At 46.7% G+C, this 22359-nt stretch overlaps 1 protein-coding gene, 1 long non-coding RNA gene and 1 other non-coding gene across 3 annotated transcripts in view; 2 read left to right on the top strand and 1 right to left on the bottom strand.

Annotated features, from left to right (window-relative positions):
- Positions 1-18545: 18545 nt before the first annotated feature.
- Positions 18546-18627, top strand: Trnal-aag. Its single transcript has one exon. It is a non-coding gene; the product is annotated as a tRNA-Leu (tRNA).
- Positions 18628-20217: 1590 nt separating this feature from the next.
- On the bottom strand, positions 20218-20811 carry LOC105566689. The gene is made up of 2 exons (XR_001009305.1): positions 20745-20811; positions 20218-20576 (listed from the first exon to the last, which is right to left on the bottom strand). It is a non-coding gene; the product is annotated as an uncharacterized LOC105566689 (long non-coding RNA).
- Positions 20812-20980: 169 nt separating this feature from the next.
- The window catches only part of LOC105566690 (epoxide hydrolase 4-like), a 6253-nt gene continuing 4874 nt past the window's right edge, over positions 20981-22359 (top strand). Inside the window, exon 1 of the mRNA XM_012020894.1 lies at positions 20981-21538. Coding sequence (XP_011876284.1) covers positions 21320-21538 — 219 coding nt within the window. The 5' untranslated portion in view covers positions 20981-21319. The remainder of the gene's footprint in view (positions 21539-22359) is intronic.

Here is a 22359-nt window from a genome sequence, read left to right on the forward strand (position 1 = left end):
GGGAGAGCGAAGCGACGCGGCCGTGCTCCACGGGCGTCGCTCTTACCGACGTTGCGGACGCGGCCGGAAGCTCATAAAGGTATACATCGTCGGCTGCGATGATAATAATAATAATAATAATAATGACAACGCGCGACCGAGACGGATGCGGAACGCGTTGCAATCCCCGCCCCAGGAACGCCCTCTAGTAGGCTATTGGCCCGATATCCCTAGCCCGGAAAAAGGCTGCCATGGCCGGCGCGACCGAGCGAACGCGCCAATCGGAGCGCGTCCCCGGCAAAACAAAAGACACGCACATCGCGCCGTTCTCTCTTCCTCCCTCCCTCTCCCTCCCTCTCTCTCTCTCTCTCGCTCCGCGAGCGAGTTCTCCTCGCGAGAACCGAACAAATGAATGCCGCGCGCGCGGGGCGAGAGCCCCCAGGGGTGTCGCGCACCCGGCAAAGGAGGATCGCTCGGGAATCCGGCGACCGCAGAACGTGGCGGATGGCACGGGCCCCGGGGTGAGGGACGGGGTTCCCGAGTTTTTGATGTATTAAAACGCGGGCTCTACGTGACACCGAATGCTAAGTAGACCTCCGCGCCGCGCGCGACGGCTCCGGGCTCGGAGTCGCGAGTGGCCTCTTCTCTTTTTCTGCCTGTCTCGCCTCGGAGTCCTCGGACTGGGTCTCGTGCGTCTCTCTCTCTCTCCTCTCCCCCCCCCCCTCTCTCTCTCTCTCTCTCTCTCTCTGTCTCTACACAGTCATCTCTTTATCATCGTCATCGCCCTCCTCGCGCACGGCCGTTATTACCGCGCCGTCGCGCTCGATAAATTAGACGGCCCGCTTGAGCGCGTGACCCGATCGCGGCCGGCGATAAGATTTCGATCTACTTAAACGTTACCCGTCTATATCTAGTACGCTTTATGCCCCGTCGAGATATCACGCGCGCTCCCGGCCAGCTGCCGCGCCGGTAGGCGGGAGGTTGGCGTAAGTGTATCGCGGGCGCGCGGTAAATTGCCGTCGACATCAAGACCGCTGCCGCGATCGTACGAGTGCGTGTGCGTTTAACAGCGTGCCTCACGAACGGTAGCTATATTCTTCGCGCTGCGCCTCCAGTAACTAGATTGTTTGAAAGAGCCGAACGGTTTCGAGATAAATTGTACGATTTAACCTGGCCCTAACCTAACCTAACCTCACCTCACCTCCCAATCTGACCCGAAAGCTTAACCGTGTTCTTTTGTCAGCAGACGAAATATTTGAGAAATAATATTACGTTTGCGTCTTAAATCTGTTTTAGATCTATGATGTGTGCCAGAATAGAATTTCGTCCGCAAATCTGCCTGCCGTACAGGGGTCTGCCCCATGGACGCTAGAAACCAGCGGTAAACTGAGGTTGTATGACTTTTGCGAAATTCGTAGATCGAGTAAAATACGCGACTGTGAAATTAGTCAAATTCTTAAGACTTAGGGTTTAAATCCCTGTTGTAGACTGGCACTTAGTCACGTGACTATATTGGACTATATTTGACGCTAAATTGTAGCGTCAATGAAATGAATAGACTTGTATACTAGACTGCGCCATCCGTAGGAGGCGCCGGTCGTAAGATATAGAAAGAGAGGAAGAGCTGAACTGAGTCATTAGGCTTGTTTTCCGTTCCTACACTAGTGAACTAGTGCGACAAATTAGAGTAATAAAGCATATTTTTTTCTCATTCTAGCTTACTGCACCAGTTCGCCAGTGTAGGAGCAGTAAACAAACCTAATGTGTCTCTAACTTGTTCGCTTTCTCCCCACTTTTAACGCTGAGCGAGAGAGAGGGTGAGATCATGGCTCTTTTGATATGTCTGCACTTTAATGTTTAGGACAGCGCGTCCATAGGAATGGCGCAGTCTAGTATATAAGTCTGCGGTCTATCAAACTTGCATAGCGCGCAAGGTATTGAAGCACGCACATGTATCGAAATGCTCGACGTACAAAGTTGCAAGTAGAATTTTATCCCGCGATATCTGACATGAATTTATGGATCGTCTAAAGCGAGCTCTACGCCACGGCGAAAGGCAAGTAATTTTCTACTTAAGTTGCCTCGCGCCCGAGAGCCGGACATGACGGATATATCAACGCGTTAAAACGCGGTTTTTATACGGCCGATGTACGAACAGCGCCTTCTCCGCGAGAAGCAGGCTGGACTTTTACCGGAACGACGCTTTTTACCGGCGCGGCGCCCGCCGATTTCTCCGTAGTCATCGCGTTACTGTTTGTTGTTTGTAGTCTCTCATTTAGCCGATAATCGCTCTTTTCCTCGAGACCTATAATTTGCAACCCGATTGGGCGCCGGCGCGAGTCAATTAGGAATGGATGGGGCCCCGCGGCCCGTAGCGTTGAAACGGAGCGACATTTGTGGCCCTCGTTGCACTCTTCATTTTCGGAGCGTTTTCAAAAGCGCTCGTCACGTCCGGCCCGCATTCTCCGATCCCATTTTCCGATTCCGCTTTCGGTGACAGCACGAGGAAAAAAGCGCCTATGGATATCGAGGCGGTAGGTAGCGGCCACAAAAGTCTTCGGACAAAAGACGTCTTCTGCAGATATGCTCTTACCTTTTTTTTTTTTGTTATTTCTCAGCGTCACGGTCAATCCGAAAGGAATTCTGACGGACAAGTAATTGTTTAATGTCTCTCAAATTGGAGAACCTGTCTTCGGCTTCGAAGAATTGAAAGTGCGAGAGGCATCAAGGGAATATCTGGACGCTACTGTGGACACAATAGCTTAATTTTATTTCAATCTCCTATAATTACAATTTAAAAGTACCCATTTCGTCTCGTAATAATGACTGTTCGTTTGGCGGCATTCGCTACAGTCCTCGCGAGTTTTCCATCACGTCGAAATTAACCCAGATCTGCCTATCGTCTCTCTACATGTAAGAGCATTCGCGTTTTAATTATTTAACCGCCATATTATACGATGTACTAGTGGCCTCACCCGGCTTCGCTCGGACCTTCTTTCTCTCTTAAATTACCTTCTTTGATATTAGTCTATTTTTTCCGCAGAATTCTATAAAATAACACTGTCGAACTTGGTCAAGATCTTCCCTAGGGTTTAGACATTAAAATTGATGGATTTTAGGGTTTGAGATTTGACTTTTCAGCTCTAATGATTTCAGGAGGCAACAGTTGGCTATCCAGATTAAAAGTTAGCCGACTCTCCATCTTTTTCTATGTTATTATCTAAGAAGAGACGGAGGCTCGACTAATCTCTGGTTAACAATTAACCAGAAAATGAAAAACCAGGCCTTAGACGTGTACGTCTAAAAGTTGTCTTAAAGATATCTTTAAACAAAGAGTTGCCAAACTCGATTATCTTCTGTGAAAAAACCGAGGGGAAAACCGCTGCGGGCATTGTGGTGTACAGATTGCGGCATTACCGGGCATTACTAGGCTTTTTTTGGGCACTAATTTGGGCATTAGACCTTGCTGGGGCATTAAAAAGATAAAGTAAGATAAAACAAGATAAATAACATAAAATAAAATAATAAAATAAAGTAATGCCCGCCGGGCATTAGTGGGCATTGGTGCACTTTGGTCAGCGGTTTCCCCCTCGGAAAAAACATATCCGGGTTACGTCGTTATTGCTGCATGAGATTAAACGTACAACTATTTATGATTCTTCCCAGCGATCTCGAAAAATATTAAATTTATTATTCAAAAACGCTGAAGCGTCCTATGTCCGCTTCTACCAACGTAGATTAACTTCGGTCTCGGTTCGACTTGCATTTTATCTTTTTCTAATTTTTGAGACTAGAAAAGGATAAAAACTAATCACACCGAGAGAAAATTTTACTCCGCAGTGATAGAAATGGATTATCAGATAGAAAATGACAAAAACTTATCTTCATAATCTTGAACCGTTATACTAAGCAATAGAAATATGTAAATGGTAGAAAGAAAATATATATCTTGTTGGGTTATCTTGGGCGCATACGCCCAAGCAAACCTAAACTATGTAAACTTGTTCTCGCACGAATTCCTCGTTCATAGATACTTTTGAAAACGGATCTAGCGGATTAGTCCTAGAGTGTTTTCGTAGGATCGCATTCTCTCGAATAGTCAATGTCACTCTGTCACTCTTTGACATTTGTGCAGGTATATACACACAAATCTCCCCCAGATTATCGTGTCTTACCCGTGGACCGTTTAAACCAAGCTTGATCTTGTCGGAAAGGATTTCCCTCGCCCGTGAATAAAAGTTATCGATATTTGCGGACTTCCTCTCTCACCCTTTTTCAGGCTCGCCTCTCGCGAAATCCGCGCGCGGAACAGTCCGTGGTCGTCCGGCGAAACGCGGCGGGATAAACGTGTCCGTAAGGATGCGGGTCGCGAAAATCAATTTGATAGGCGAGCGTACGCGTGCCGAATTACCTCTACGTGATGTCGGGGCCGTTTCGCCATTTTCGCCATTACATTAACGAAGAGACGCGTCGCGCGCCGCACCGGCTCGACTTCCCGCGCCGTACCGCAATGGTTACGACCGTATCGTAATGTTCACCGTTGCCGCCGAACAATGGGTAACATCGCGATCCCAGGCACGTCTCGATCCCACGGCTCTCTCGTATCCGGGCGGCAGAGAGAGAGAGAGAGAGAGGCGCCGCGGGGCGCCGCGTTAATTAAGGTCCCCGCGCGGAAGACGGTCATTTTCCGAATTCGCACTCGTCCGCGCCCGGCGAATTAACGGGTGAAAATTCGGGGATGGTTCCCGGTTTAAAGTCCCGCCGCCCTGAGAACCTCGAGGTGCGGAATGCCGCAGGGCGACGAGTCTCGCTCTGGACAAAAAAGAAACATGCGAGAGGCAAACAGATTGTTAGGAATATTGTTCCTAACTAATAATATTATATATCGGCGCGTGTTCTCGATTTCCGGCTTCGCGACACGGAAAGGTCGAATGAGAGGAACCGCCGAACTTCTCCAGTCGCGTTTAATCGCGCGATATATCGAGGGCGCGAGAAAACGCGACGATTTACCGCCGAGGGCGACGACCATTGACTTGGTCTCGACGCTCCTGGCTGGGTTATTCGTTCAATTACGCAACCTCGGATGTTCAGACACCTCCCCCCTCCCAGCTGGCTGGCTTATGTGCTCGCCCGGCTTCATTAAAAGTACGGCAGGAGGTTTCGGGCCGGGGTGGAAACACGCCGATTGATTTTTTTTTCGCGCTCGATATAATCCTTGTCGGTGCGAGGCAGTAATCCGGGCCGCTGTCACCCGTCCCGTGGACCCTGGAACTCCATCCGACGGATGAGACGGATTATAGCTCGTACCAAATTAACCTTTGTCTCCTCTCTCGCAGGACTCTGTTCTCCTCCTCCTCCTCCGCCGCCCTCGGCTCGCGGTCGCCTCCCTGCCCCGATTCTCCCTCGATTGTCTCGGCTTTACACGAGAACTCACTCAATCCAGGCGCGATAACGCGAACCTGGAGAAGTGCGCGTTTGGTGACACAACACAACAGGTGTCCACAGAATGTCCCGATACGGATCTACAGATCCTCCGGTTTTACCGGGGAAACAACGCCCGGTTCGAGTCCATTTGCGACCACGGCTGATCCTCCCGTTTCGCCACTTCGTTCTGCCGCAGATCCTCTTTACGCTCCTATGAAAAGGGATTAGGCGCGAATCGGCGGGCGCGTTAACGAATCAATTACCGCGCGATCGGTCTCCTCGGCTGCCCGCGTCCAGGGAAATGAACGCTTTTCAGCGTTGCACGAGAGATTACGTGACACCGCGCGAAATGTAAAGAGGAAATGAGGCTCTCGAATGATCGATTTGCATATTTATATATCATATCTGGCGTTAGTTATTGAGAAAAGGTCGATTTTACACGCTCGAAGCCACGCTCGCCAGGTGAAACTGCAAGCATATAATGTCAAGTAACACGAGGTCTATTGGCGTAGGGTCGCGTTATCGAAAGCAGGTCTTGAAACATCATCCCGCATGACGAAATCAAGAGTGAACGAGAATGAAAGGAAAGTATGTCCGTCCGCCGATCGTTCTCCACTTACAAAATGGCGTTTCCATCGCCGAAGGGTGGTACGGGAGTGTACATTCCAACCCCTCGTGCCAACCCCCGAGCGATCCGAGGGGTGGCGAGCACGTAACGTTATGTAATCGTATACACGCCTAAGATCCTGGAGGGCTGGAAGGGAATCGGGCTTTGTCGCCCGGCCATGTGTCCCTAATGCGGCTCCCGTGGGGGGTCATTTCTATTCTATTTCCCTTTCATGGGGTGTGTCGAGCGAACGACCCTCCGCGGCTCCCGTTCCCCTCCTCTCCGCGCGCCGCCCTTATCGCTTATGGTAAACGCATCACGGAGACTCCCGTAAGGTCGCTCCCTGCAGATTGACGTAAAATCAATGAACGAAGTCAATGGGGCCCCCTCGTCCCGTTTATCCCGGGGTGCGTGGAAGAGCATTATACGAGTTGTAGCACCTCGTTCGGCCGTGGATAACGCGCTTGTTAATCGCGCGCGAGAGCCAACTCGAGTGGGCTCATGGAAGTTGCGAAACTGTTGTTCCGTTTTGCCGAACGCTAGAAAGCGCGCCCCCCGTGCACGCCGCTACTTTCTTGATTAACTAATTTTATGTAACTCGACTAACTCTATCCCTCTCTCGGATCAGGGCTTACGACGATAGTGCCGGAGAGAAAGAGAGAAAATTAAGCTAATGATAACTGACGTGCTTTGATTCATTTCGCGCCAGACTCTCGGAAGTCTGCAAAGTAATTCGATAAGGAGTGACAAAATTTACGCAACGCGATTGCGAGATCTAACTAAGCGCTGTCCACAAACTTCTTCCCGGTAGATTTGTCTCTCGCTCTGCCTTCAATCGCTAAAAAGAACTCGTTGCATACGCGACTTTCGTCGCTGGACAATGTTTACGTATAAAACTGACTGTGGAACACGAAAAAACGGCAGCGCGAAAGTATTATTACGCGATAACGAACCCAGGGGAGGGGAGGAAAAATTAACGCGTCTCGATTTTCGTTAGGCCCGTATCAGATTACGGGTTGAGATTGAGATTAGATTGAAATTTGACCATTCAGAGTAAAATTCATAAACTTGAGATTAGTAAGCTTTACTCCGATTGGCCAAATTTCAATCTAATTTCAATTCGTAGCCTGATACGGGCTTTAAGACCGAGTCAGATTAACAATTGTTGACTCGGGTTGAATTGGCGATTGGCGATTGTCCTTTAGCCAATGAGAGCAAAGCAGCCGGCGGATCGGATCGGCTCTCATTGGCTAGAAGACAATCGTCAATCGCCAATCTCAATCCAGTCCGAGTTAGCGATTGCTAGTCTGATTCGGCCGTTACAATACGGTGGTTACGGCTGAGTTTTATTATCGCGAAAAAGGGCAGATAGCGCAGTTGTAATAATCGCGTTACAAAGAAACAATTCTCCGATGCGCCGCAATCATCAGCCGCAATAACGGCAAAGCGTAGCCCAGCACGGTTGAGCGACGGTAAATCGCGGAGGGACGAGGCGCAGAGTGCGGACTCGCGCGACGACGAAGGCCTTCGACTCTCTCGACGACGGCGACGCCTCGGATCCAAATTGAACCCGTCAATTCCGAGAGTCACGCTGGCGGACCATGGGAAAAAAAGCCCCGGTCCATAGACTAATTTCCGCGGCCGGTTTATTTATATCCACCGTACGTGTAATCGACACTCGGCTACCGTGCGTCGTAGGAGAATACGTGGTTAAGCTCTCGCGCGCGGAGCCCGGGGAGCTGGTAAAGTGGAAGAGTCATCGTCGCTAACGAGACACCGGACACTCGAGGGCCCGCCATTGACGTCCTCTTTCGAGGATACCTATAAGTCCCCCGCGACAGATAGTATCACCGCTGTTAAGATTCTCGTTCCGAATACCCCGTATACAACAAATGTATACACACATATGTGAATACATACGCGCACGTGTATATATTATATATATATTTCTCGCGATCGTTGCCATTAAATCTTTGAAGCCCTCCACGGATCGCCTTTGGCGAGCTGACGTATCGGTGAATGCCTTGACGTTCGATGTCAGCGCGATGGGGCCTGAATTTATATAGCGAGAGTTATTTAGGTCGCGATAATTGTGACGTCAGCTGCTGGCAGGCGTTACGATACGATTTTGTATGAATGTAGAATACGCGCCTTTCATGTGCCACCTGCGAGAGGCGCGTTACAAACTTATAATGTCCATTCATATTTCCGTTTAAGAAAACATACGTTAGAGCTTAGCGTGGTGAGATAATAGCGCGACAGCGCGTTACGAAGTACACGGGGACCCCGATCTCCGGGACTGGGGCTTTGAAAAGCGAATATTTAGCGAAATTTAATCGCAATTATTCGTTACACTTGTGGCGTTTCGCATCCGATCGCCGATTCGGCCGTCCCGTCTAATTTCTCTCTTTGACGTCCACGTCGCGCAGTGACTTCCCATAGAAAATCACCGTTCTGCCGGTGCTCGCGTGAGAACCCTCTCTGGCGTCCCGACGCGCGATATTACGTGAAACATTTCTAAATAATACCAGTTCGCTCTTCTCGACACGGACCTCTTCGAGCGGCTGCGATCGCGGAAACGACACAGAAACGAAAGCAGCGATCCTTTTTTTTCTCTCTCTCTCTCTCTCTCTCAAGAGAGAGAGAATCGGTACCTCCGCTCTCGGGCGCGTTAACCGGGAGTTTTCCGCGGAAACGAAATAAAAATGACGGCGAAACGCTCTCTTCCGAACAGGTAATTCCCGGCATTTCGCCCTCGTCGGCCGCCCCCCGCCTCCGTCCCGTCTTTCTTCCTTCCGCCCCCGCGCGAGCATGCGAACGAGCGGCAACACAACGGGGCGCCCTCTCGCCCGCTGTCCCCCTCGGACGCCCTCTCGCGCAGCGAGCTCTCGGGGGTTGAACGGCTGTCGAACGGATTGCTTTTTGTTCCGCGCCTCCGTACCCCGTCCTTTGTTTCCGCGAGTCGCCGCGCCGCGAGGAAATGACAAACAAATGAGCGCCGTTGTGTATAACGGCTGCTGGCCGCCCCCGCGTCGCCATGGCGATGCGACGCGACGTGACGATCGACGTTTTTAACTCGTCGTCGTCGCCGTCGTCGTCGCCGCCGCCGCCGCCACCGTCACCGCCGTCGCCGAATACGCCGGCCTCTTGGCGACGCGATCGACGCCAACGGAGCGATCCACGAGAGAAAAATCGTTTCTTATTCTCGCTGAGTAAATTTTTTTATTTGCAAGTATCGTGCGACTGATTGTCTTAATCGAGCGGACCGTTTCCTTTCGCGTAAAGTTTCGGAAACTGGTTCTTCCTGGAAGTTGTAGTTCGGCCTTTGTACGATTAATCGTGACGCCTGCGATGGAATCTTTTTATTACTAAATAGAGTAATGGTTTTTTAGAATTAACTTGTACCTATAGAAATTCGAGCTACGAAACGCGGTTGAATGGTGAAGTATTGAACGAAAGTAGTTTCGGCGTTATAACAAAATAAATACGTCTTCATTCTATGAGTTAAAACTGACGTCAAGGCTCGAGGGTACATCTGCACGCAAGCAGTGTTCTTGCGTCAGAAACTGTAATGTAACTTTCACATCGGGAAGTCAATTGACTTTGAAAATAGAATTCTCGAACGATTACTAAATTTTTATTTCGCGAGAGGCTCTGATATATAAAAAAATATCGTGAATAGTAAGATTTAGGGAGTTTTATTTTTCTCCTGCCTGCGTAGTCGTAATAATTAACGTAAAATTGCTAATCAATAATGAGTATAAATTAATCGTAGGAAAATCCGTTGCACTCAATTATCAGTTCAATTTTGTTCAGACATCCCGCGGTAGAAAAATGAAAATGAACGTGTTCGCGCTCGTGCACGAGTCGTTCCCTTTGAAAGCAGGAGAATTTTCGTCGTACATTAAAGCGCCGGGGGCTTTTGTATCAGAAACAAAATGGCGTCTCCACCATGCTTTTCCAAGAGAGAGGCGATAACGCGTGTATATGGCGGGGGTTGCGCCGCTCGGCCAGGGGGGTCGATCGCGTGTGTGCCATTCAAAGTCGATGAAGAGGTGAGCCGTTTTCGCCGGGTGGACCTCGTAACTATCGATTGTGCTTCAAAGTCGATTGTGTCCCCATTATGTACGCAAGAGGGGGAGAAAGAAGACGCGGGATAACGGCGAGGGGCGGTCGGGAGAGAGACGACTGTGCTCCACGGACCCCAGTGGAGCGGAGGAAGGAAGAGGGATAAGGGAGAGAGAGAGGGAGGAAGAGAGAGAGAGAGAGACAGGGACACCCCTAAAGTACGGGCCGTCCAATTGACTCCGCCATATTGAGTTTGGTTCTATGGGCTCTCGAGCACACGGGCTCTTGGAATTGAGACACGTTATACGAAGGTCCGTCGCTCCTAGCTGGAAGGAGCTTCCAGCTTCGGTAACTTCGTTACGGGGTTTCTACGTGAGCAAAATCCAAGCGGCCCGAGAGGGTATATCACCCGGTGGCTTCCGCCGCTTCGGCTGCTACGTAGAAGCCGGCGGCGTCGATACGGCTAATTAATCGTGCACCGTTACGTCCTTGGAAATATATTAGCGGGAGAACTAATTATCGGCGCGCACGAGAAGAGAGTGGAAAACTCTTGTCAGGAGATCGATGGGAGAACTAATATGTTGTCTGGACTAACAGTTGTTTGGACGTAGCGCCGATATTAATACGATGCGACGTGGCGTGATAGCAGCAATATCTCGATAAGACTCGCTTTAACGTTGAATTAATTAATCCGATAGGAAAATATTTAGCAAATTATGTGACGAAATCTGAATGAAACTTGGATTCCTGGAATTATGCGTACGTATTTCGAACAACATATGCAGAAATGGAGATTTTTTTATCAAATATTGATAAATATTTGTACAATGTATTGCTAAATAGTACGTCAGCAAAACAGCTGCGTTTTAACGAATCACCTTGGCAGAATATTTGCACAATTAAATTGCTGTCGTGTTACGAGCTGCCACTACGAGGCGTCTCATACTCGTGAGTAAAATTCACGCGAGACGAGATAAAAGCAGGCCTAGCGGTAAATACGCTAAACCTTTTTTAAACATTTATTACGCGTAACACGTGTTAACACTATTCTTAATTCTTAAATAAGTTTGATTAGGTTATCCCACAAATAATAAAAGGGGGCTTGATTTGTTCTTTAGCTCAGAGAAACCGAAAGACTCTTATCGCTAGGAAATTGAAAATTTAAGATCAAGATCGGAAGAAGTCGTAATGCAAATCGTATTTTGAGTAAAATATTAATTTTTCTTCTTTCATTAAAAAAATATCTCTAATTGAAAAACCGCACTGCTAATATAAGGATGGCCCGATTTTTTTTTCGCGATTTACTATTTGGTTTTAGCAATATTTGCCCGTGAACACACGCGCAGTCTGCGCACAATGCAGAAAGAAAAGATTACAATCGCATCTCTTTCTTGCGGTTATCCGGACGCATAAGCAGGACGTAGAATCACGCGGAATATATTTAGCGCTGCCGAGCCTGTTCCCGGAGAGAGAGCAGCAGGACCCTCGTGAGCCCCCCCCCCCCTGGCCGCGATATGTATCAAATTATCCTTATAATAGAAAATGGCGGCAACTTTACACCTACCAGGTGTCGTGCTACGAGGCGCCGAGAAACGGTGCCTGCCATGAGAATGGCGCGGCGAATTACAATGCGTCTTCGCCGCGCACAATAATGCCGCGACAATGCTCGTTTCTGGCGACAATGGGTGTTGCTTTAATGGGAGTCCGATTGCAACGGGTCCCTGTTGAAACCACCTTCACCGCACCGCGATTTTTCCGTGCGTGTAAACAGCAACCGTGATCTCTTTCTCCTTCTGTCTCTTTCCCGGACGGATCCACTGGAAGGAAAAAAGAGGACACAGCCCGCTGTGCTTGCAACGTCAAGATTCTGAAACGCGAAACGGCCAAGTAGCAGCAACGCTCTAGAAAAAAAAACCGGTCGTTTTACACGCCAGAAAACTTCGTGTATCGATCGCCGAGTGTAATTCTTTACTCGACGGAAAAATCCGAGTAAATCTTGCGGTTAATGAGAGAGGCTGATGGCAGAGAACGATCCGTAAGCGCTTAAGACTCTTATAAGTCGTAGACAAGTCGTAGACAAAGGCAAGGCAGAGAAAAACTTGAGTCCTGAAAGTCTCTTGTATACGACTTAGGGCCTGAGCAGAATGGTTGGCTTGTATTCTTAGGACACAAGACAGTTATTGTGCGTTACTTCAAGACAAAGATTTTAAACCTCAAGACAAAGGCTTAAGACAGAAAACATTGTCTTAGGGCTGTCTTAAGAGTATAAGACAGCCATTCTGTTCAGGCCCTTAAGCGCTTACGGATTGTTCTCTGCCATCAGCCAGAGAAAGCTTAAAAAGACACGTTGAGGAAAAGAAACAATTTCTTGACAAAGAGCAAGGATGAGTCAGGCGTCGTTTCGTTGTGTCTGCGAGATTGCAAAGTTTGAGTTTCCATCTGCCGGCGTCGACATACGATTGCGCTTTAAAAAGATCATTTGCGTGTCCTTTGCCTGGCTTGCGCGAAGGAATATTGCTTCCGATATATCAAAACACGCGCCACGTCTCCTCCCTGTTGTAGCTGAAACGCGGCTATTGATCGGCGAGGTACGGCTCCTGCATCGTTCATGTTTATTCGATCGAGGCGAGAGGTGAGAAATAATAGCACGCGCGGACGAAAGATCGATCGTTAGGCTCGCTTGCTTGTGCCAAAGCGGGCTTGCACTTTAAGGAAGTGCGCCGGGTCGCAAATCAAAATGCAGTCGCTACCGGAAGGACACTCCAGCGGCTGGAGGGTCCTTTGCTATTACTGTGAAGGACTTTCGCAGTGCTTGACGAATCACTCACTAATTGCGTTCGTGACATGGCCCAGAACTAACAAACGGTTCCTTCGCTTACGAATACAACGATGCCTTTTTTTGCCGTCTTTGTCGATATACGCGCGAGCAGAATCGACGCAACGCGTGCGACATAAGGGAAAATAACATGCGCCAATTCCGTGCGATGTAATCCGATTGTTGTACTTTTCAGAAAATCTATCAAACTGAATGTGGAAATGTTATTAAGTGTTTACCAAAATACCGACAACGTCCGTATTTATATTACTTGATTATTTTGAATGTGTGTCGATTGAATAAATCTCCAAATTTTAGGAATTGGAAACTCTCGAAAAGATGTCCGAGCGCATCGATATTTTGCACAGGTATGCACAGGTGTCGTATTATAAATTTAATAACACAGATATACAAACGATATGTATGCAAACGGAATTCTAATAGAATTCGCAGTCAATCAAAGCTGCTTTTCGGGTTCCGATAAACTCTCCGCCTTCTCTCACACTCTAGCTATTATTCTCTATTGTCCTAATGGTGGATATAATCATAAGGCTCTCCTCCAGAGTCTCATTACGAATCAAGGGCCCCTTAATGGCTCCTATGAAACTCATTGGCCATTTAACGCCGAGAACACGCCGCGGCTCGTGGGTGATTGACAGTTCCGAGAGCGAATTTTCTCGTCAACGATGTCGCCTTACGTAATATTCCTCGACGAAATTTTTATACTAATGTTGCACATAAAATAATTTTACACGGTATACAGTAAAGGTTTCGCGCTCCTACAAATTATAGTGAATTACATCTCAAGCTTTTTCTTGTAAATCCTTTAACAATCTTTCATAATCCTTTAATAATCATGTCACCGAGGATAAAGAAATTATAACGTTATGACATTAGTTCTTTACTACATTAATATAAATTTCACATCAATGCGTATAAATACACACATCTAATATGACTACATATCTAACGAAGTGGATTGAATTTTCCTGCATTGTCATTAATTTCGTAGAATATCGCGCAGAAATCTCTCGTGTATTCGAGGTAGAAAGACAAGAATTGATAGAAAACATCGCGTTATTAATGTGACATCGTAGACGTGATACGCGGCGTAAGTTTTAACAATGGCAGTCTCTCCATACTTGCATACGTACGGCCGACACCCTTTACACGTTCCCCTTGCGGAAACGCGACGTCTCCATGGTTACAACATTGAAACCCCGCTGGGGGATGACAAAATGGAGAGGCGCAATACTCGGCCCGACAAAAGCGAAGTAGAATCGAAGAACGCCGTCGACTACGTGTACCCGTATTTGAAAGGTCGATTTCTATATACAAAGTGCTCCACGTAGTCGCACTTCGCTGATAATGCACTCGCTGATAATTAAAATCACCCTATGGCGGAGAGAGCGGTGTGGCACTTTAACGAATCAATTCTGAAGTGTCGACTTTTCCCAAGCAGATATCAGTCTCTCCAACGGTGCCCCGATCATTCTTTAAATCTACACTGAGAAAAAAAAACGTTATCGAAACGACTAAATGCGCTCAGTCGGCAGCATTTCTTCAGTTCAAATATATGTTTTTAAGTTACACATACAGTGATTTGTTGAAACATATATTTTTATGAATTGACGGATATTTTTACGAATTGATAAATATTTGCTTAGCAGCCCGAAAATATTTCCTGATTCCACACTTTCTTTTTCTCAGTGTACATAACTATATCGCGCAGCGTATTTTAATAATACGAACGTACAAACAAATATATGTAAACAGAATGGTTTCTGTTATAAGTCTTCCAAGGTGTCAATTTATCATTTATTAAATACCCCCGTCAACGTTGGAATATAATTACAGTTATTCAGACGTTTCTTAGCCTCACAGTGCGACGATTATTCTTCCACCGAGTTCCAATTCGCTAATAATTTTATGTTGAAGGCATATGATGCGAAAGAATGAAACGGGCTAGTGTTCGGATAGCGGGATACGCGAGCGCGATATATTCGTACGCCACGACGATCCTGAGATACCCTTCCTGGTATATTCCTCTGGTCATAAGCGTGGAAAAGATGGAATATATTTCGCGACGCAGCCGTGTCTCGCATTGTCGTCGCGAGCCAGGTGAAGATCCCACAGCGTGATTCACATACACGCAGCGGTACCCGCATTGACACTATCTGTCATCGGAGACGTCTCGAATCAAGCACGAAACGCGAAACGTCACGTTTCTCGACGTCCACCCCAACCGGAACAATCCGGACGATCCTATCTGCGCGTTTCGACGATACGGTCATCCTCTGACAATCGAGGAGAGAGAGACTGTCTCTTTTTCTCTCTTTCTATTGAGAGCACAAATTGCGTCGTTGTAATCGTTCAACTCTCCTTGTTTTACAACTTATGAGATATAAAACATCAAATTGTTATAGATTTGCTTTATATTATATCGTACGTATACGCGTTATGTACACAGAAAGAAAGAATATTCTTCTTCTGAAAATGTGTTTAGTTTTAACGCGAAAATCGTGAAATGAGATTATATTGCGTTAAAGGAAGAAAAACTTACTTGAATGAAGCAATTTTATATAATTCAATCGAGAAAAATATAGAGAAAAGTCCTCTATTATGAGATAGGTTTCCGATATGAGACAGCAGGTTCTCAACACCCAAATTCAATCACAAATCTTTTTTCGCAACGATTACACAATTTAACAATGAATTTTCCACTAAACAGATATCGCTCCAGGGGCAATAAATTCATGGTGGAATCAACTGATGGTGCCTATTAATTTAACAGAAACTCCGCAATATTAGTAGCCTATCTCACAATAGGAGAAAGAAAACGATATTGGATAGAAAATAATTTCAAATCAAATAGAGATTAAAATGTTTAAAATGATTTTATTGTCAAAATAATTATTCTTGAAGTGAATTATAGATTTAAATAAGACTGCAATATTGTTGGAATGTAAGATTATTAAATGCTTCCAAGAAAATTGTAGATTGTTGCGTATGTAAAAAGAAAAGCGTTAATTTGAGTATATAAGAGTTGATCTGACACTTTTTTTTCGGTGCAGTTGTTACTCTCCTAAACAAACCATAGGAAATTATATAAAAACAAGATCCGTTTAAAAGGCATCTTGGTTGAAAATCGTTCCCCCCTTGTGTTACTCATCCGAAATTGCTACGATAACGCTATCAGTCATTAATTTCTTCCATCGTCGAAAGGACGTTGGGCGCAATAATCCGAGCTTAGATGATCGAATGCGATTAGAGGCGCGATTGCTGTATCTATAATGCGTTGTCGGGGGCGAAATATGACGAGCTGTCTTTCAGACAGCGATGAAAGTAGAGCCCCTAGGTAGCTGATAAACAGAGGGGGATCGCCGGAGAGAAAATAGTCGCCCGTGGTATAGGAGCGTCTAATCCCGGATGAGAGAGAGACGACGGCGGATGTGCCACGACGACGATGACGTTGCGAGGGTGACGGAGGTGGGAGCGGGAGGCGGCGCAGACACATCTCTCGGATTACGTCTTAACAAGCTTCACGACGTTCATTTGTCTTATCCGCTGCCGCTAATGCGACGCAGCAGCTGTTGAAATGATTAATTCGGCGCCCTCGTTCCTTTCCGCTCCGCTCCGTTCCGTTCCGTTCCGTTCCGTTTCACGTTCGAGCACCACCGTGTCCCGACTTAGTCGTCGTCGTCGTCGCAGACGTGTCGCGGTTAATCAGCGCAATGCGGTTAATCACCGTCGGCTGCGAAATACAAAGCCCGAACGAATGGCACCTCGTTCGAGGCGCGTAAACGCGATTCGCGAGGGGGAGAGGAAAGCGAGGCTCCGGGCCCCGATGGAGTTCGAATTCTAACTGGAGAACGCGTATAAACTCTCGGCAGGTGTCGAATTGTTCTCGCGAAGAAGCTCGTTTACCGCTCGTCATTGCTACACGCGGGACGTTCTCGTCCGCGCTAAAGCCTGAACCGCTACAAAGCTCGTAGATACCGTTACGGCACGCGTGTTTCAAGAAACGTTAATCGCTTCAATTTCAATCCCGATCGCCGCGGCGCGGCGTTTCGCAATCGCATAAACGCGAGTGGAATTTCGGGCGCGCGCGATCGCGAGCAGCCCTACATCCTCGCGCCCTGTCCAAACACGGCAGACGGAGACGCGGGCGCGCGATCTGATTGGATTAATTTTCAATTTGCGAGGGCCACCTGTCGCCGACAGCGGATCGTCGATCGCGCCCGCCGTTCGATGAGTAATCCGCGAGAACGAGAGCCGCCCGGCCGCGACTCCTAACAGCCCTAGCTGCGTGAGGGGCGGAGAGGAAAGCTCTCCCGGTCGCAGCCGTGAGAGAGAGAGAGAGAGAGAGGACAAAGAAGCGGCACGGCGCGACAATTGCGCCTCGTCGCGCGGATATAGGGTTACAGGCGGGCGCGAGCGGAGAAAATGAGCGGCGCATATTAAGCCGGTCACGGCAAAATGGCCGACGCGGCGCGCGGACGGAAGAAAAAAAAATGGGGACGCGTATTCGTCCCTCTTTCTCTTCGTCGAGCGGACGAGGCGCGTAACGAAACGCTCGACACACTCCGGCGTGTACACATATAGAAATACACGCACATAGCCGCGGGGCTCACGTCGACGTGACGCGGGTCGAAATTCCGCCGCGCCGGCGGCGCATGCGCGACGCGCGCCGAGCGCCGATCGAAAGCCCCGCCCGGCGACAGTCTTTGTTTAATCCATGTGATATCTACGCCCACGATAGCAGCGGCGTAGTCAGAGATCCTGCTGCGCGGATCTCGCGACAGAGAGAGAGAGAGAGTGCCCGTTAAACAAGTTTCTCAAAATTATATCTACATAAATTAAATGTAGAGAGAATTAGAGTGAAAATTTTATTTTTCGCCAAGATATGCCCCTTTCGAGAGAAAAAAAAACAAAGAAGTCGCTTGTCCTTCCTTGCAGCTCAGCCGTTTTATTAGCATATTCGCGTGCATTGTCGTACATAATTTTTTGTCGCGAAACTGAGAGAAATAAAATGAATGGCTTGCAAGATTAATATGTTACTGAAAATACAGGTGAGAGAGCTATTGAATCTTCTTTGTCGAAGGCATTTGGAACATACATTACGCTACTGCCTGCTGCATGCGACCAACAAACCGACAACTCGATCGTTCAGTTTCTAATCGTTTATGATCAAACGAGCCGAATAGAATCGCTCCCCGACTATTAAAGATCGTTTACAAGTCAATTTTGAAGTTATTTCTGACGTAGAATGCGTTATCCTCGCATAAAATTTCAGACATTGCCGACGTTTGGAAGATATTCGACGAGCATGTGGGTAATTTTACAAAATGGAGGATTCGGTTAGAGGAATAAGGCAACTTTCTATGATTAGCTTTTATTTTATATAAAAGCCATTTTATGTTTAAAACGGAACTTACAAACTTACTTCATTTCATGCGCACTAGACTTCTTAATAAAATGTATTGGGTATATCGACATAACTTCATTAATGTATCAATACGCGAAGTTACATACAATTCGAAGCATATATGCATTTACTTCACGTGTGCCTCGATAATTTCGTGAATTAAGATATTAATAATTTCGTGTATACTCGGGAAAATATGACTACGGGACAGATTCCTGTCGAACGGTAGCGTGGCCGAGCGGTCTAAGGCGCTGGTTTAAGGCACCAGTCTCTTCGGAGGCGTGGGTTCGAATCCCACCGCTGCCAATTTTTTTTTCTCGCGCGAGTTCACTCTTTTTTTTTTTACGCTTGATAAGAAACCTTACTGTCGCACTTTTAGTTGATCACAACGGGATTAGCCGTTTACGCGTGAGATATAATCCACGTTTACACGTATGCAATGTAAACTATTAGCTAATTCGACTGCTTGCACTAGTGCGCACTGACAAGTGAACCTACCCAAGTGGGGACACACAGATTTTGATGAGTGTTGAATATGTTGTTTTTCAGCTCAAAATAAGGGACACGTATTTTTTTATACGTACCCATACGCACTTTTAGATGGTGAAATACCCCTTTGCAGAAAATTCAATATCGATGAATGTCGATTCGACATCAATTTGACGGTGTCGATGTCGATTCGGCATCGTTTCGACGAATCATTTCTCACTGGGATGTAAACAGTGAGTAATCCATGGATCATGGAACATTCATATTTTGTCAGAAATAACGGAAATTTATGTTTCGCTTGCAATTTTGTCTTCGGTTACTACTACTTAGTTTGGACACAATTTTTAGCTACGGTAGATCAGATTAGCGTAGATATTAATTAATATCTTTAATATTAAACATCATGTATATTTTACATAATATAAATAATTTTACATATTTTACAAGTGCATTGTAACTACAATGCATCTAATTTGACCGAGTTTAAAATTTGTTTATTTTTTAAGCCTGTAAAAAATAGTTTAAAAGTTCAATTGATTAAACAATCAGTTAATTAATAATAATTTGCATTGTCTACATGGAAGAGGTTCGTGTGAACAGAACGTAAATAAAACAGCTCGTGTATATGTAATTCTGCAATTTACGGCGCAACCTTAGATTACAACACTGTAATTACGAGTAATTGCAGACGGTTTTACGATTATTCGATCGTCGATAAACGATCGCGCTGCTTATCGGCATGTTAATTACGTCGATAAAACAGATCTCACAGACGATCTTATCAGACTCGAGATAAACGGATTTGAATAATAGGATTACGTGGGCCCTACTGTTTCTGCGTAGTTCAAAAACATCGCGTTCGCGTTGGCGACGTCTGCAGACGACGAGATAAGATATGGACGAGCAACGATTCGGCGTACGAGATTATAGTAGCGTTTACTCCGCGGAAGTTCTGCCGCTTTATTCAGTTCCCAAACGCGCGTGCCACGACGACTGTTTAACTGTGCGTAATCGCCTCGTACTTCGAAAACAGATAAATATTGTCACGCTACCACGCACGTCACACCGAGGTGGAACGAGTTGAAATGAGACAGCGCGGGTACAAGTCCACAGTTCAACAGCGATCGGCTGACAAATCGCGGCTCAGTTTTCGCTTCCCTCTCCTCGAGAAGGAGACAGTCGCGAGGAAATCGTTAATGGGATTAAAATTTTTCGTAAAATTAGTGATTCATATTTTTCTCCGAGTACGAACGTTTACGTCATTCCGAGACGCGTAAAAATATTCCGAGAGATTAATCTCAACCCAAGAAGTAATACGGGGATTGAATTAATTGGAATGAAACGAAAAGACCAAAAGTCTCTACTCACTTCAATGCTTATTGAAATTGCACTAACAACAACGTAGTCTTGTTTTTAATTCACCTCTTTACTCATGTTGATTCATGTACAAAATGTTTACTAAAGGAGGAAGGAAAACAGTTAGAAAAACCTTTTCATAAATCGTGTAATCTACTTAATAATATCAGTAAGGTATTTCGCCACTTAACAGATGATTCTTGGCCCGCCCTGTATACACAATATTCTTTATCGTATTCTTTTCTTGTCAGAGTAAAATCTTAACACATCGCCGCGGAGGATCTCGCTTGTCTTGCTCCGATCTCGCATGCTGGAAAGCATCTCAAGGAGCCGGATGGAGGACGATTCGCTCTAGTTTAATAATGCTCCGTTCCTCGCTCGTCCTCTCGCCGCCAAGTGTCGAAACTGAACTGTGAACATCGCGAGACTGAAGCCAGAAGAGTAGGTCTTTTACAAGAAAGAAAAAAAAAGGGGCAGCTTCTCTGAAGTTTGAAAACCTCGAGTCGCCCGTCGTCAGAGACAGAGATAAAGCTTTCGGTGATACGCCTTTCCGTCGAGGAGATCCGATAAAAAGATACCTCGTTGCCTCGCGGCAGTCGTGGCCTCTGAGCCCGCGACGTACAAAAAGTCCGATCAGTGATATCCTCTCCGCAGTCGTAAAGACAGTCCGTACTGGCCGGCAAGAGCCTTGCGAGGTGCCAGATACCGATCTGCGAAGAAAGTGAGAGAGAGAGAGAGAGAGAAAATTGCATCAGTATTCGACGAGAAGCGTGGTGTGTAAAGTCATCGCTTAACCCGGAGAAGCTGTGTAACACGGCAGTCTCGCTGTCAACAGTGTTATTGTGTTCTCCGAGCGACCGCTACTCGGTCGCGTCGACGTTACAATCGCGATCTCTCCCGAGATCGGAGATATCGGACGTGTCTCGTAATTAGCCGATACGCCTGTACTCCGAAAGTACTCGCGATCTCGCGCTCCGTTCTGTCCGCGTGACGACGCGCACGTGCCTAGCCGCCTGCGGGCTCTCGCGACACACACCGTCGGCCACTCGAGTCCAATTGTTTGCGCGGAGAGAGGCCCTCGAGTGCCGCCGTCGAGGAGCGAGCGATCGTCGCGCAGATCCTCCGAGATTATCCCCTCGATCGCACCGCGGGCATGCTCGCCGCGGACGACAGCAGGATCGTGCGCGCTTCCGCGCGCGAGACGATCGAGCTGCACATCCTGTCCTTCGCCTACGGCCTGCACCTGATAGTCCGACGGTTCCTCAGGTGGATATGGGACCCGAAGAAGTTCTTCATGCTGCGGCAGCGGGACCAGCCGCCGCCGTGTCTCGTCGACAACAGTATCGGCACGCATTCCTACGTGAAGATCAAGGTGAGTCTCGTCTGTATCACGTGTCCAGATGACGTGTTCGAAATCTATGTAGGTTCGAAATCTCTTCCGAGAGAATATATTTAGATGTCTTCTGAAACGTCGCTGAACGTCGCGAAAGAATCCGCGAGGACGAGCGGGTTCGTCACTTGCAGGGGAAACTTTGAGATGCACTTATCTCTTGCCAGATTATAAGTGGTGTCGTTATTACATAATTATTACATAATTATACTCTTAATCGTAGACTTATGTCGCAACGTTATCTCGCCCTCGACTGTCCCTCACGATGCGAATCGAGATGTTTGTACGCTCGCGTGTTGTCCAAAGGACGAGGGATTGAATCCTCGCGATGTAATCGAAAAGATGCATATGTATCTGAACTTCGTATGAGTCTCGTCTTGCGACACTCGAGTGAAGAATAAACACGTTGCACATTAACGATAACCGGATATTTTTAGGTCGATACGCCCCTTGTCTGTTTTCTTTTTGGATATAATTAATTGTGATTTCTGACAGCGAGCGTCGAAGCAGATTTGAACATACGACCTGTGACATAAATAAACGCGTAAATAGGAGGCTCCTTTATATTTATACGGTCTTATTTAAATACTCTAATTGCCACTTCAAGAATACATATAGTTATTTTGACAATACAATCATTTTAATCTTTATAATCTTCGATTTGAAAATGTTACTTTCTGTCCAATATTGTTTACTTTTCATTCAAAAAAATTATTCTTAAATAATAAGTATATATTCTCGATTGAATTATACAAAATTGCTTCATTCAAGCAAGTTTTTCATCTTTTAATGCAATATAATCT

This window comes from Vollenhovia emeryi, unplaced genomic scaffold, assembly GCF_000949405.1.
Source record: "Vollenhovia emeryi isolate VEMERY1.0 unplaced genomic scaffold, V.emery_V1.0 DF939143.1, whole genome shotgun sequence".
Classification (NCBI taxonomy): domain Eukaryota; kingdom Metazoa; phylum Arthropoda; class Insecta; order Hymenoptera; family Formicidae; genus Vollenhovia; species Vollenhovia emeryi.